This window comes from Rhodamnia argentea, chromosome 4, assembly GCF_020921035.1.
Source record: "Rhodamnia argentea isolate NSW1041297 chromosome 4, ASM2092103v1, whole genome shotgun sequence".
Classification (NCBI taxonomy): Eukaryota; Viridiplantae; Streptophyta; class Magnoliopsida; order Myrtales; family Myrtaceae; genus Rhodamnia; species Rhodamnia argentea.
The window spans coordinates 21179631-21192199 of record NC_063153.1 but is presented as its reverse complement, the minus strand read 5'-3'; the positions used below and the strand labels follow the sequence as shown (position 1 = coordinate 21192199).

At 41.2% G+C, this 12569-nt stretch overlaps 3 protein-coding genes across 3 annotated transcripts; 2 read left to right on the top strand and 1 right to left on the bottom strand.

The window, feature by feature from the left end:
• Positions 1–317: 317 nt before the first annotated feature.
• LOC115741084 (omega-amidase, chloroplastic) lies at positions 318–5384 on the bottom strand. The gene is made up of 10 exons (XM_030674800.2): positions 5079–5384; positions 4882–4998; positions 4242–4460; positions 3595–3688; positions 2954–3028; positions 2222–2300; positions 1895–1910; positions 959–1039; positions 777–859; positions 318–674 (listed from the first exon to the last, which is right to left on the bottom strand). Exons 1-10 carry the CDS (start codon positions 5340–5342, stop codon positions 599–601), a joined length of 1104 nt encoding a protein of 367 aa, XP_030530660.1. The 5' UTR covers positions 5343–5384; the 3' UTR covers positions 318–598.
• Positions 5385–7233: 1849 nt separating this feature from the next.
• On the top strand, positions 7234–9185 carry LOC125314848. Its single transcript, XM_048278083.1, has 5 exons — positions 7234–7718; positions 8169–8380; positions 8484–8560; positions 8802–8951; positions 9039–9185. The coding sequence occupies exons 1-5, from the start codon at positions 7234–7236 to the stop codon at positions 9183–9185; spliced, it is 1071 nt and encodes a 356-aa protein (XP_048134040.1).
• Positions 9186–9729: 544 nt separating this feature from the next.
• Positions 9730–11259, top strand: LOC115740933. Its single transcript, XM_048278082.1, has 4 exons — positions 9730–10096; positions 10255–10514; positions 10647–10829; positions 10912–11259. Exons 1-4 carry the CDS (start codon positions 9730–9732, stop codon positions 11257–11259), a joined length of 1158 nt encoding a protein of 385 aa, XP_048134039.1.
• The last annotated feature ends 1310 nt before the right edge of the window (positions 11260–12569 follow it).

Here is a 12569-nt window from a genome sequence, read left to right as displayed (position 1 = left end):
TAGACAGAAGAAGAAACGGAGAATGATAAAAGCACCATCATCTTCCTAAGGCTCCACAGAACTATTGTCCCTTTTTCCAAGGACCCAAGCAAGCAAGCAGTTCCTGACAAAGTGGCGCAGAATCATGTTTCTGTGAGGCCACGTGCACTTCATGGGACTGGGATTTTAGGCTCAAGTTGGCTGCTTTCTTGGAGTTGGGGTCACCATCATCACGTGCACAGCATGCTCCTCCTTTTTCCCTTTGCTTCCCTCGATGCTCTTTTTCTCAATTGGATTCTTACATAACATTGTACTTAGACTCTTTGGAGACACCCGATGAACATTAGGACATTGTACTTAGCCATGAAATATATATAAGATGGCACAGGGGCTTAGCTAACTCCATCCATCGAATTTGTAATGCATCAGAAAAGAAAAATATCGGTTTAATACAGCAAATGCGCTCGACATTGCAGGGTACCTTCTGCTAGCAAAATGACCGAATTCGGACATCTCCAAAGCAAGAATTCCCCTCGGGTATTGCTGTTTGGTACAGTGTTTCAATTACAATTACAATACCGGACTACCATTTTCCGATCATTTGTATTGGAGAAACTTGTTAGGAGCTCAATCTCTGGACATCGACCAACTGGTAAAGATCCCCTCGCCGTTGCTTCTCCAACGGGAGATTAGTCCTGTGCATTTCAATCGTCAACATCATTTGACAGTTCCTTTTTCCTTCTAAGTGGAATATGCCATGAACTAGCATATCACAATAAGGCCAGAAAGAGGATCACCTTCTCATCTCCATCTCAGAGTAATCGATATCCGCAGTGATAATGGCCTCCTCATGCTCTGTTGTCGCTAAAACTTCTCCAAACTATCACAAGAAAACTTCCCAGTCAGCATTTTGTGGCTTCTTTTGATGGTTAATAGCTAAACCCCCTTTCTTAAACCCCACCAAGAAGTATACACTTACCGGTCCAATCAAAGTGGAGTGCCCCCAAGCCACATAACCAGCTCCAGCATCCCGAGCAGGTGAACAAGTTGCAACATACAACTGTCATTCATTGATATAACTGGTTAAGTTAAAAACATTCCTTGGACATCCCTAAATTCAATACAGCAACATAACGGCATTCAGAAATTAGGAGTTCTGAGAAACACGCCACTCATTGAAAATCAGTGTATTAGTCAAACAAGAAGCAGATTACAAGTTGCCAGAGATGCGAAAAAGACAGCATCACTTTGAGAAGTCACAACCTTGATGAAATCTCCTGAATAAAGGACTAGGCATTTTTAGTTGAGACAAAAGTACGATTGAGTCACAATTCAGTAAGAGAGAAGGAACATCAAATATTCTACTTTAGAAGAACCTAAATTATGATTAGACTGCATATCACATATTCCTCATCAGATTGACATTGATGCTCTGAATATTTTGTTGATATCTTATGTAGACATAGAAAGGGAAGAACTTGTGATACCATGGAAAGAGAATTCTTTCCGGATGGAAAAATGAGCAAAATTTCCTTGGTAAAAGGAAGGGACAGACATGACACATGACGAAAGCAAGACATAACAAAAAAGATGCATACCACTATACTGAGAATTTTACAAATCACACCCATCAACTCTGCCAATTGAATCCAGGACAAGTATGGACATTTTATGCTTTTCGAATGAAACAAGCAAGTCTTTCAGAGAACAAAAAGAAATCTAGTCAAAAGACCTCTCTCACTTTGGCAATAAATAACGTTGCCAAGGTCCAGGGGAATGCGATGACCTTGATTTGAAATAAAAAACAGTATATGACATTATTGTACTGCTTCTCATTAGCAATAACTAGTAAAATATGCAGCCATGCCATTAAGCTCATTGCCAAGAAACCTAAGATCAAGTCCCATTACCATACCTGATTATCCACCGCCCTGCACATGATGAGAAAAAGAAGAAAAAATCAGTAAAATGATCATTGTAGTCATAATAAAGCTGCATATGACATGGAACACATTGTCAAATGTGAAATGACTAGTAATTAGATAATCTCAAAACAGATGTAAAACCAAAGTTGTTGAGCATGCAATATTTCTTCAATCTTCCACACAAATCTTCCTGCTATTCAGGGTAACAAACCATCAAAAACATGAAAAATAAAAAACCATAAAAATGGCACGATAACAACAACTTCAAATAGCAAAATACAGTGAAAAAGAGATGCGAGATTGAAATGTATAACTACCTAGCCCTCTGGAGTAGCTCCCAATGCAATGGTCCAGTAGTCATATTAAAGGCCCCAGGATAGCAAAGCAAATGAGCTCCTGATGCAAACAAGTAAAAGCGGAATTCAAGTGTATGGAAAGTTCATATCACTTCGGAACCCCATCTACATGATATTAAGAGGAAGGATAATTCCAGAATTTGCTACAAACTAGAATACTCACACTATCAGGATATTATATAACATCATAGGAGTTCAGCATCATATAACAATTATCAATGGATCAGTGCAACTATATTCAGTAGAATAATATTGTCGATAAAAGGCCAAAGAGCAACATCAATAGCAAACCTCATTAATCTCGGAAAGGAACTTAAGACAATTTAATAGTGGAGGGACAAAAACTAGCTAAGTAGGACTCTAGATTGCAAAGAGATATCTTCCAGACCAAAAAAGAACCAAAAAAAAAATAAAAATTAGAGGATATATCGCAATGTCATAAAAGCATCGATGCCCTCTTTTTGTGTAAGGCTTTGTTTGCTGCTGTTCAACTTAAAAGGAAATGGAAGGGATAAGAATGAAAATAAGTCAGAAAGGAAAACAATCCAAAGGTTCACCACTTAAGACATCTGTTTACTGCCAGAAATTTGCTCAATTTCAAACTGCATAGATCGGGCCAGTGGCAGCCCCAGCACCAGTATGCAGTCAACATTGTAGGAAATGTAAGATAGACGAAGAGGAAACAAAACCTACCTCTTGCAGCATAAAGCGTTGCCAATTCCTGAAACCGAATATCATAACAGATGCCTATACCAATACGTCCAACATCTGCATATAGCACAAAAAAAAAAACAAAAAAAGAAGAAGAAAAAGAAGAAAAAAGAAAACAATTCAAACAACAGATGGAGCTATCAAAACCCATAAAACATTGTGTAAACATTTGGGCCTACTTAAGAAAGGAAAACAAGAATGAGTTTGCATTCAGGCAAGCAAATTCAGCGAAGATAATCCAATTTATTAGTACACTCTCAGCAACATTAGCGATCTTCAGAGTCAAGTTCCAAAAGTCAGCATTTACATTGCATATTGGTATAGATGAAGGCACAGTAACATTATGCTAGCGTTTATCAAGATAAATCTCATGAAAGGTCAAGGCATACATGGATTTATATCGAGAATAACTTACGAAATGACATTGCATCTAAAACTTCAAGTTTAAAAATTATTCTCATGTACTGATTTACATGATCAAACTTTGAAGAACTTCACAATTCCAGAGATATAAGTGAGTATACATTTACCATAATGAGTACAAATATGATCTCTAGAATTTCATGACAGAACTCATAGGCAAAGGAAAATTTTATCATATTAAATTTCAAGACATGCTTTACCTGTGTCCACTATTGTTGGAGTTTCTCCTGCCGTGAGAGTCTTTGACTCCATAAACGAGATCTTCCCAGGTATATTAATATCAAAAAGATGTATCTGCATCCATAAGCATGTCCACAATTTGATTCAAGAACTAGTGGTGAAACTAGTGGTAAAGCGAAAAAAAAAGAAAAAGAAAAATGGAAAAGGAACTAGCAGCAACAAGATGGTTTTCGGCAACATATACAAGATTCAGCAGAATTTGATCATAGGACGTCAAAGCATCACAGTCCGGTCAACTCCAAAAATGACAAACAATGACTTCGTAATTTGATTGTTTGCATAACCCTTCAATTATTCTACCTAAATAGTGTCGGTTTTGCATGATCTATTTGTGCCAACAAGGTCCACTGTCCCGATCCAATACACTGTGCATTCAAGCAAGTGAATGTTTTATATTTCTATACAGCACAGCCATACAAATCTATTTTGTCGATAACCTCAGACCAATCAATCGAATATTGATGAATATGTAATCGATCGAATACTTTAGGACCAATTAAGCCGGTGACTACCTTTTGGATGGATCATATATCCAACTTCCTCCTAGACCGGAAGACTCGGGCAACTAAATGTTCCATACATAGTCAGTTGAGGAAAGAAAAGTTACCTTGCGGTGCTTGGCTTTCAGCACTCCATCGGACCCAAAAACACAACAAGTGTTATACAATCGATCACCACATCTTTCTGGGATCGAACCACCGACTATGGTAACCTTCAGGGCCTTAGCAGCCTCAGATAACATAGCAGTTGAAGGAGATGAACCTCCATCAATGTCCTCAGCATAAACAGGGAAGCTATCATTTGAATAAGGACTGTTCCATATTTCCTGGAACAGAGTGCACAAAATCAAGAGGCACGCTGCGTGATTTTTCCCTCCTTTTTTAGAACTTCGTGGGCTGCAAATTATGGCTGATTTTACCGGAACCCAAAGTTCGAAGTATAAAACACAGCAATTACATAGGCATCAATGAGAACTTAGCCACAGAAAGTCACCCAAAACTGGTGAAACAAACACGTGCACGCTCAAGTCGCTCTTATCCATTCTTTCTTCTAGCGTACGCCTTCACAAAGGGCATCTGATAAGGTATATAAAGTCCTTTGTAAGGCATAAATTTACCACTTTTGCAATCAAGAGGCACATCCAAACTTCCCGCAGCTACACGAAGATGCTCAATGACCTTTTCATCCAATCACATGCTACATTTACCTAAACATCTAACAAGTCTACCTAACGCAGAGAGACTCACGGGCAAGAGAACAAGCTGAGCGCCCTTGTCCACGGCCTCGTGAATCGCCTTGCGAACGTGGGCAATGTTCCTCTCCTTATCCGCCGTCACCGAAAGTTGGCACAGCCCAATCTTGAACTGAAACCACCACCACCAAAAAGGCATTAAATTTCGAGGCCACACATCAATCATCAAAGTCGGGGGGTTCAAGTTCATGCCTTGGTGAGAGGAGGGGTGGGAAGAGGGAGCGCAGGCGGAGCCCTAGCTTGCTCGGGCTTGAAGGAAGAGGCCATCGCGGTGGTGGAGAAACCGGAGGTCCCTGTTCGGAGCCTGAGTTGGCGATTTCCGGCGCGATTCGGGCTGCCGATCCTGGAGCCGATGAGAAAGCTAGGGCGGGAGAGAGGCTTTGGAAGGAAAGCGGAGCGACAGAACGAGGCTTTGGAGCTGCTGAGGAGTGATGAGAGTGACGCTGACGATTTCATTTCTCTGCTCCTCTTTTTGTCTCCCTTTGTACCTTCGCTTTCTGGTCCATTGATTATTGGAGAAGAAGACGACGACTTTGGGTACGGTGTCGTTTGGGAGATGAAACGGGATGTCTGTTTCTTCCCTAAGCAGATTACATTAGTTATTGATAAGTCATAGTTTTGATATAAAGTATTATTGTTTTTTGTTGTTGTTTAAATTAACTGACTTTATTCATTAATTTCGAAATTTACTTAATGAGATTTTACTTTAAATTATGAAGAATATATAGCAACGAGATATTTATGTTTGTTGGATGTTACCATTTCACTATGATCAATTCTATGATGATATCTAGATAAATAACGATATAAATAGCCTCTGAACTTTGGCCCGACAAACAATGTGGTCTATTGAACAAACTAAAAGTTTATGGATCAAATTGTATGTCGGGCCAAGGTTCAAATGCCATTTGTGTCGTTTTTCAATATCCAAATTAAGTGAATTTCTTTATGAAAAAAAAAATTTATTCATGTGATGAGACACGCCCCACGTAATTTTGAAACAATCTGTTTGTATTAATTAGGGAACTATGACATACATCTCCCGTGTTACTTGTTTTTTTTTTTTTTTAATGTTCTACTATGATAAATAGTCGAAATAACGTCTACATTATTCTCCCGATGAGATATGCTTTCGTTTTTACTTTTGAAATATCATAAGCTCTTATGGGATATGCTTTCATTTTTACTTTTAAATATCACAAGTTCTTTTTCAAAGCAACCGACATAACTCGAAAATGGATTTTCAAGATATTTCAACTTTCATCCTCTTTGCAAATACAAAATAAACAAGACATAAAAGTTGGGAAAAAGACAAATCCATAAGATGAAGCTATATTCAAAATAATCAGATCAGAAGAGAAGGAATTAAGACTAAATTTATGTCAACAAGCTATTTTAACGATAGAGGTTGTGTATATTTTTTTGATTTTAAATAATTTATTGCAAGCTTAAGGGAGCGTTTGTTTCATGAAAAATGTAAGACTTGAAAAACATTTTTTAAAAAATGATTGATTATATCGATTAGAAAAATTAGCCAATTGAAAATGCTTTTATTATCGACAACATTTTATGCTTAAATATTTTCGAGGGTGACGAAAATGATTTTTTTATTTTTTCATTTTTTAAGCAATACAACCAATCATTTTTTCGAAAATATTTTGCAAATCTTGAGTTTTCCATGAAACAAACGTATCCCGAGACAAAATGAACTTCAATAGCCATGACTGGACAAAAACTAAGATGATTCAATTGCAATCGCAAGAGTTACCCACCAACTTTTCTTTCGCACGAACAAGTTTTATAGTGGGCCGACAAATTCGAAAATGACACAAATTAATATGAATATATTATACATTGATTTTACAGTATGATTTAAAAAGAACTTATTTTTGAATCATACGATTCGATTCGACTATGAAACTCAATTATGACATGTGAATACAAATTGCGAGTCGAATATTGTGTATCGCTTTGGACAGAGAAGAATTGAGAAAATTATATTTTCAACGGCACTTCATAATAATTAATTAACGATGTGAAATACAAAAAAAGAGAAAAAGAAAAAAGGAAGGAGCAAATCCTCACAATCATCCAAAGACTCGCTGCCGTGGTACTCAAACCACCTGATCGGAACTCAAGACTTTCGGACCAAAATGAAAAAAATAACTGCTTTTGTCCCAACGGTCGTTAACCGCCTCTTTCCCGCCCTTTTTCCATTCCCCCTCGCACCTCTTGGAGATAAAACTCCCAATCGCTCTATCTCCGTATAAACACAGAACAGGACGTCTTTCTTCGTAGCGATCCTCCCAAGCACCCGCAAAACGGTGCTTGAGGAAAGACTCCATGCATGGCGGATCCAAACGCAGCAGCGCCGGGCAGCGACTCCGACAATGACCTGTACGGCGACGACTATCTTGATTATCTCCTCCTGGACCCCAACCCCAGCCTCGAGGATGACCTGCCGCCGCTCGACCTGCAACTCGCCGTGAAGTCCGACGAGAAAGCCCCTCTGCCAGACAATGGGATCGGGGACCTGGACCCATTTGACGATCCCGCCGTTTGGCACATGCTTAGTGGACAGCATGCTAACGGGAACAATGGGGCCGGTTCGGTCCATGCGGGTCCCTCAAGGACGAGCAATGGCGGCGCAGAGGATTGCTACTATCCACAACCGGAGGATTGGAACTATTTCGTGCCAAGGCCGCTTGCGGATTGGCCAGCGTCGCCGCTTCCGTACAATTGCAGTTGTTGTCACGTGCTTAGAGAGATCATTCATACTCATGGTGCGTTCGATAATTCTTCCGATACAGTAGAAACTTCTCTTGCTGATTAGTCTGTGCGAGGAGTTTGGGTATGGTCGAACACTGTCGACAAGTTCTGTGATTGATCACGGGCCGATGGTGATTACTATTTGCTATACTTTTGGCAACGATACTCCCAGTGTGTGTTGTTTGAATGTAGTGTTATTTGCTAATTACCGTTGAATCGATACTTTCTAACACAAGTTCTTTGCAAATTTCTAGTGGAAACCAATCATACAACAAAACTCGAACTGCATGGAAGAGTCGGTATAGTCAGTCACGCGATTCTGGACACTCAGCACAATCCTGGTGCGACACCATCCGACGGCGACCATCGGTATCAAATGTTCGAGTAAGAACTTCAATCAATCTTTTCCCTTAAACAATTAGATGAAACTTTTTTTTTTTTCTTTTTGGAAATTGGCGTTCCGAATGTGTATCGCGTAGCAATATTGTCCTGTCTTTCTTGCTTCCATTTCAGTTTTTGCAAGAAAAGTATACAGAATGTGAAGGATTTTCTGCAGCAATACTGCGAGGGAAGGAGACTGGCTGGCTACATCATGTACCAGGACCCGCTCGCCATGTTCTACGAAGCTGTGTGCGTAGGAATAGACTTCAATGGCAGCGTAAACGCTGATTATTTCTTTCAACAACCTCTGACTCCGATTCCGGCTCCAACTCCGACTGTTTCAGGTGATGCATGTCTGTTCGAACTTCTTCGAGTCCCCATCAATCTTTTGAATGGCTGGAAGTTGTTGAATGTGCTTTGTTTTCCATTTTTCATTGCTTGAGGCAGAGAATCCTGGGCAAACGGACAAGCCAAAACCTAACAAACGACAGGCGAAGTCTCCTAAAACCGGGCTTGCAGCACAGGTTAATACTTTCTGGAATTATGTACTGTGCACGTGTGTCCTTTACAGTCTTTTATGCTACGTTAGACAATCGTATTTTTCCGATGAACATCTCTTATGATTGTTGCATATAAGTGGGACCGATATCCGGAGTTCTAATTTTCCGATGAACAATCTTGTTCATTGGATGTCGCTTGCCTTGAACTCATATTTTTCTCCCCTTATACTAAAACGGCTGTATTTATTTGCTGAGATTAGTGCAGAGGGAAAGAGCGGGAAAGATGACGCTGGCAGATGTCGGCGGTTACTTTCATCTTCCGATTGAAAAGGCTTCTAAAAGATTGCGTTTGTGTCCTACTGTTGTCAAGAAAATTTGCCGGAAAGGTGGAGTGGGACGGTGGCCTTATAGAAAGGTTGCTCCCTTTCGTTTCTCTCGGTTCTCTCACTGAAATTTGCCCTTCCAAGATTTTCCATTTCAGCCAAATCTCGGTTTTCTGCAGGTTCAGTGTATGGAGAAAAAGATCTTGGACTTAAGGGAGCGGCTAAAGGGAGAAGATGAACCGAAAAGGAGTCGCACACAAGCAGAAATCCAGGAATGGCAACGGAAATTGGACAAGATCCGCTACGGAGTTGCTAGAACGGAATAGTACTATGTTTAATAAGCGTGATATTCATACATTGCAGAGACTTTGAGACCTTGACGAGTCTTTTATTCTCGTCTTTCAGCACATTTTTCTTTGCGTATGGCAGCGCTGTGAGCGAAGCGAGGATGAGAGACGGATAGTCATTCTTGCTTTTTACTCAATCTGTGATCAGAATTTCTTGTTAAGCCTGCAAAGAGTATAGAACATTTTTTGTGTGAAATTCTGTAGGGTCCTATTTGGCTGTTGGTGCAGCACAAGTTGGTCAGTTTTTTATTTTAGTTTGCAACCTAACTTAGCCGGCCGGCTTGCTTGTCATTACTCTAATTAATCTAGTACATAACTCTGTTACAATATGGCATAGGAAGGCCCTCCAAGCTGTTGAGAGAATACGCTCTGGACGTGAAGTCCGAAACACAGACCTCGGAGTGTTCGTACATCGGTCGAATACTGCTCTAGGACAGACAGCGAAACCTCTCCTAGGATATAAACTGTGTGAATAGTATTTTCCATGGGGAGGTACTGGCGCTCTTTCGGAAGGAGAGACAACATGGGCAGCTCTCAGATGCCGGTGTTGTGCGTGAAACGGGTGAAGCAGGAGGTGCCAGAGGACTGGGATGAGAGCATGCCGCTGCCCGGGGACATCATTGAAGGGTTCGCGCAGGATGACATGGATGAGTTCGTGCCGACCAAGGCCCGGTCGGAATTCGTCTTGCAGCTTGGCAAGATCAGTCAGCAGGCTGAGATTTTCTGGGTGAGGGTGAGGAGGGGAGACCGCGTGATTAAGCTCCGGGCACGCATAGCGCCTCTGAAGGGCTCGATGCTCCAGAGGAAGCTCACAATAAAAGCTGCCACGGACGATAGACATGTGGTGGTTCTAGGGGATTTAAGCCTGGAACAATGTACTGAATTGCAAGGTAACATTTGCCTTTCTTCCTAAATCTATCTTGGCAATTGTTCTGACAGGGAATCATGGCTGCTAGATATATACACAACCTCATAGAACATTCGTAACAAGCGCGGGTCGTGTATTGTGCAAAGCGATAAGATGAGGACTTTCCATCTGACGATGCAGAAATGAGCAGGCGGGTGGTGAACGTGGACGCCGGAGGATTCAAGAAGAAAGGAGTGAGATATGACTGGAAGACGAAAGTCGGGACCTACTTGCCTGACCAGCGGTCTCCGGTAGTTTGCTCCGTTCTGTTTATGCCCCTGCCAGGTGAACACACCATCGAGGCCACTACAACTCGGTCCATGGCCTGGTTCTCTGCAGCAGTTTCCTCAGGAATTCCCCTCATCTTTGTCAACATCCAAACCGAACAGATCGTCACGTCGGTAAGTTCTCTCTTCCCTTAAAATTCTTCTCGAAGCTCTTGAGATCTGTTCACGATTTTAGCAGCTTCATGTCAATATAACTTCTAATTTCTGGCATGGCGAGTAATTAATTCCTGTCTTTCTTTCACTAAGGGCAAGAATATCCCCACAGGAAAAGAAATTAGTTTGGGGAAGCAACATAACCAGACAATGACTGTCCAAATGGTTCATGGGATAAGATTATGGTTTTTACCGGGAATCGCGGAGGTTTCAGTAGAACTAGTCGCCGAACCGGAAGAAACACGGTTCGGAATGGACATCAAACGAACCGAAGAGGTAATCAATCAAAAAATCATAGAACAACATTTTATTGGCTGATAGTCTTGCAGAAATTGATCTGACTTGTTTCCCCGTGCAGGGCTTCATCTGCATCTTCTCCGTGACCAAAGGGTCGGCAGCTGACCGCGCTGGGCTTGGATGCATCCATGAGGAGGCCAATGCCGCAGGCCACCTGCTTGCGGTCTCGAGATTAGAAGGCAAAAGCCTACTGCCTTCAAATGTGTGCTCTGAAGGGCTAATACACTGCTGCGAGCGTGGCGACATCAGGGAAGTCCTCACCGCAGCCATCGACACGATGGATAGGATCAAAATCCACATCATGGGGTGGCCCAACCAAACGCGCCCTAATGCATCCCCACCGATGGGCGCGGCGTTTCTCCGTCCTCCTAATGTACATTGTTCAACTCCTCCGTTGTTAAAAAAATGAAAGCCAACATAAACAGATTACTCGGCCAACAAATTCTTTGCACATGTCATGCGAGGAAGAATCGAAACATTCTCAAGAATTATTTGCCATGTTTTCTGAATGCAGTTGATCCGAGTATGTAACATGCTTAATTTTGTCACATGACTTGGTTTTCTTGCTCTTTGCTTCGGGGAAGCAACTCAACAGGTCAAATTGATTCGGACAAATTTTTGCTTTCCCTTCTCCAACTTATGGTCATTTCTTTTTTGCTGATCATACCTTCAAACGAAAATTGATCTTTGCATAGACACACGACAATCATAAAGGCACATTGGTTTTCGAACAAAAACAGGCAATCAAATGTAAAGCAAGACTGCTTCTTGCTCATCGTGCTTAAATTATTTGCTAGATCGAAATCATTTGCGGCTATTTTGGTAGGAAGACGAATCATAAATGCACTTATGACACTATTGCTCATTTCAAGCTTCTTCCTCAAGAGTTAGGTGATGTGTGAGGTGATGTGCACGTTCTGATAAGACTATAACAGAAGTGTTTGAAGTTGACATGCTGCGTTTAGGGAATTCGGGGATACACCTGCGGACCGTTGGTGACACTGTTTGCATTTGATCTATGTAGGTCAAGGCCACGCGTTCATACATGTCCATATTTGAAAGAACAGGAAAGGAATGATGTTGATGCATCTCTGATTGCTCGGCGAACGTACCGTAGAAAATTATGGTCGTTGATCTTATTCAATTATGTCTAACATTGTGAGAAGGCCTCGGGGACTATGGCACTATGTCCATCAGCTAAGAGTCTAATATCAGTACATAATTCTTCAAAAAAATCTTCAATTTTGATGTAGGAGATTCATATGCTCATTCTTGCCGCACAAATTGGCCAATCTAAAGATTTTACACGTGTACGTAAACAGGCAGAAAGACATACATGGGGGCAAAAGCCATCCTTGGGACTGAATCCACTGGATATAGGAAGGAACAACCTCTGTTTAATCTCCCTGTAGAATTAGGTAACGTGCAGGCTCAAATTAAGACTACAACAGAAGTTCTTGAAGTTGACTTGCTGTTTTTAAGGAATTATGGGATACACCTGTGGACCATTTGGCGGTGACACTGTTTGCATTTGGTCTATGTACGTCAATGTCACGCGTTCATACATGCCGATATTCGAAAGAAAAGGAAAATAATGAGCTGGATGCATTTCTGATTGCTCGGTGGACGTGCCGTAGAATATTATGGTCATCGATCTTAGCTGATCATATCTAACATTGTGTGAAGGCCTCGGGGGACCATGAAGAAGAAGAGAATGGT

What these genes read in the sequence shown, in the direction of transcription:
- LOC115741084 (XM_030674800.2), bottom strand. Translation starts at nt 5,342, where the DNA reads ATGAAATCGTCAGCGTCACTCTCATCACTCCTCAGCAGCTCCAAAGCC. An exon ending in CTCAGCTTGTTCTCTTGCCC is followed by an intron (nt 4,461 to 4,881) that starts GTGAGTCTCTCT and finishes ACTCTGTTCCAG; the next exon opens with GAAATATGGAACAGTCCTTA. An exon ending in ACTCCACTTTGATTGGACCG is followed by an intron (nt 860 to 958) that starts GTAAGTGTATAC and finishes TTCTTGTGATAG; the next exon opens with TTTGGAGAAGTTTTAGCGAC.
- LOC125314848 (XM_048278083.1), top strand. Translation starts at nt 7,234, where the DNA reads ATGGCGGATCCAAACGCAGCAGCGCCGGGCAGCGACTCCGACAATGAC. An exon ending in TCCAACTCCGACTGTTTCAG is followed by an intron (nt 8,381 to 8,483) that starts GTGATGCATGTC and finishes TGCTTGAGGCAG; the next exon opens with AGAATCCTGGGCAAACGGAC. An exon ending in GACGGTGGCCTTATAGAAAG is followed by an intron (nt 8,952 to 9,038) that starts GTTGCTCCCTTT and finishes GGTTTTCTGCAG; the next exon opens with GTTCAGTGTATGGAGAAAAA.
- LOC115740933 (XM_048278082.1), top strand. Translation starts at nt 9,730, where the DNA reads ATGGGCAGCTCTCAGATGCCGGTGTTGTGCGTGAAACGGGTGAAGCAG. An exon ending in CCGAACAGATCGTCACGTCG is followed by an intron (nt 10,515 to 10,646) that starts GTAAGTTCTCTC and finishes TCTTTCACTAAG; the next exon opens with GGCAAGAATATCCCCACAGG. An exon ending in ACATCAAACGAACCGAAGAG is followed by an intron (nt 10,830 to 10,911) that starts GTAATCAATCAA and finishes TTCCCCGTGCAG; the next exon opens with GGCTTCATCTGCATCTTCTC.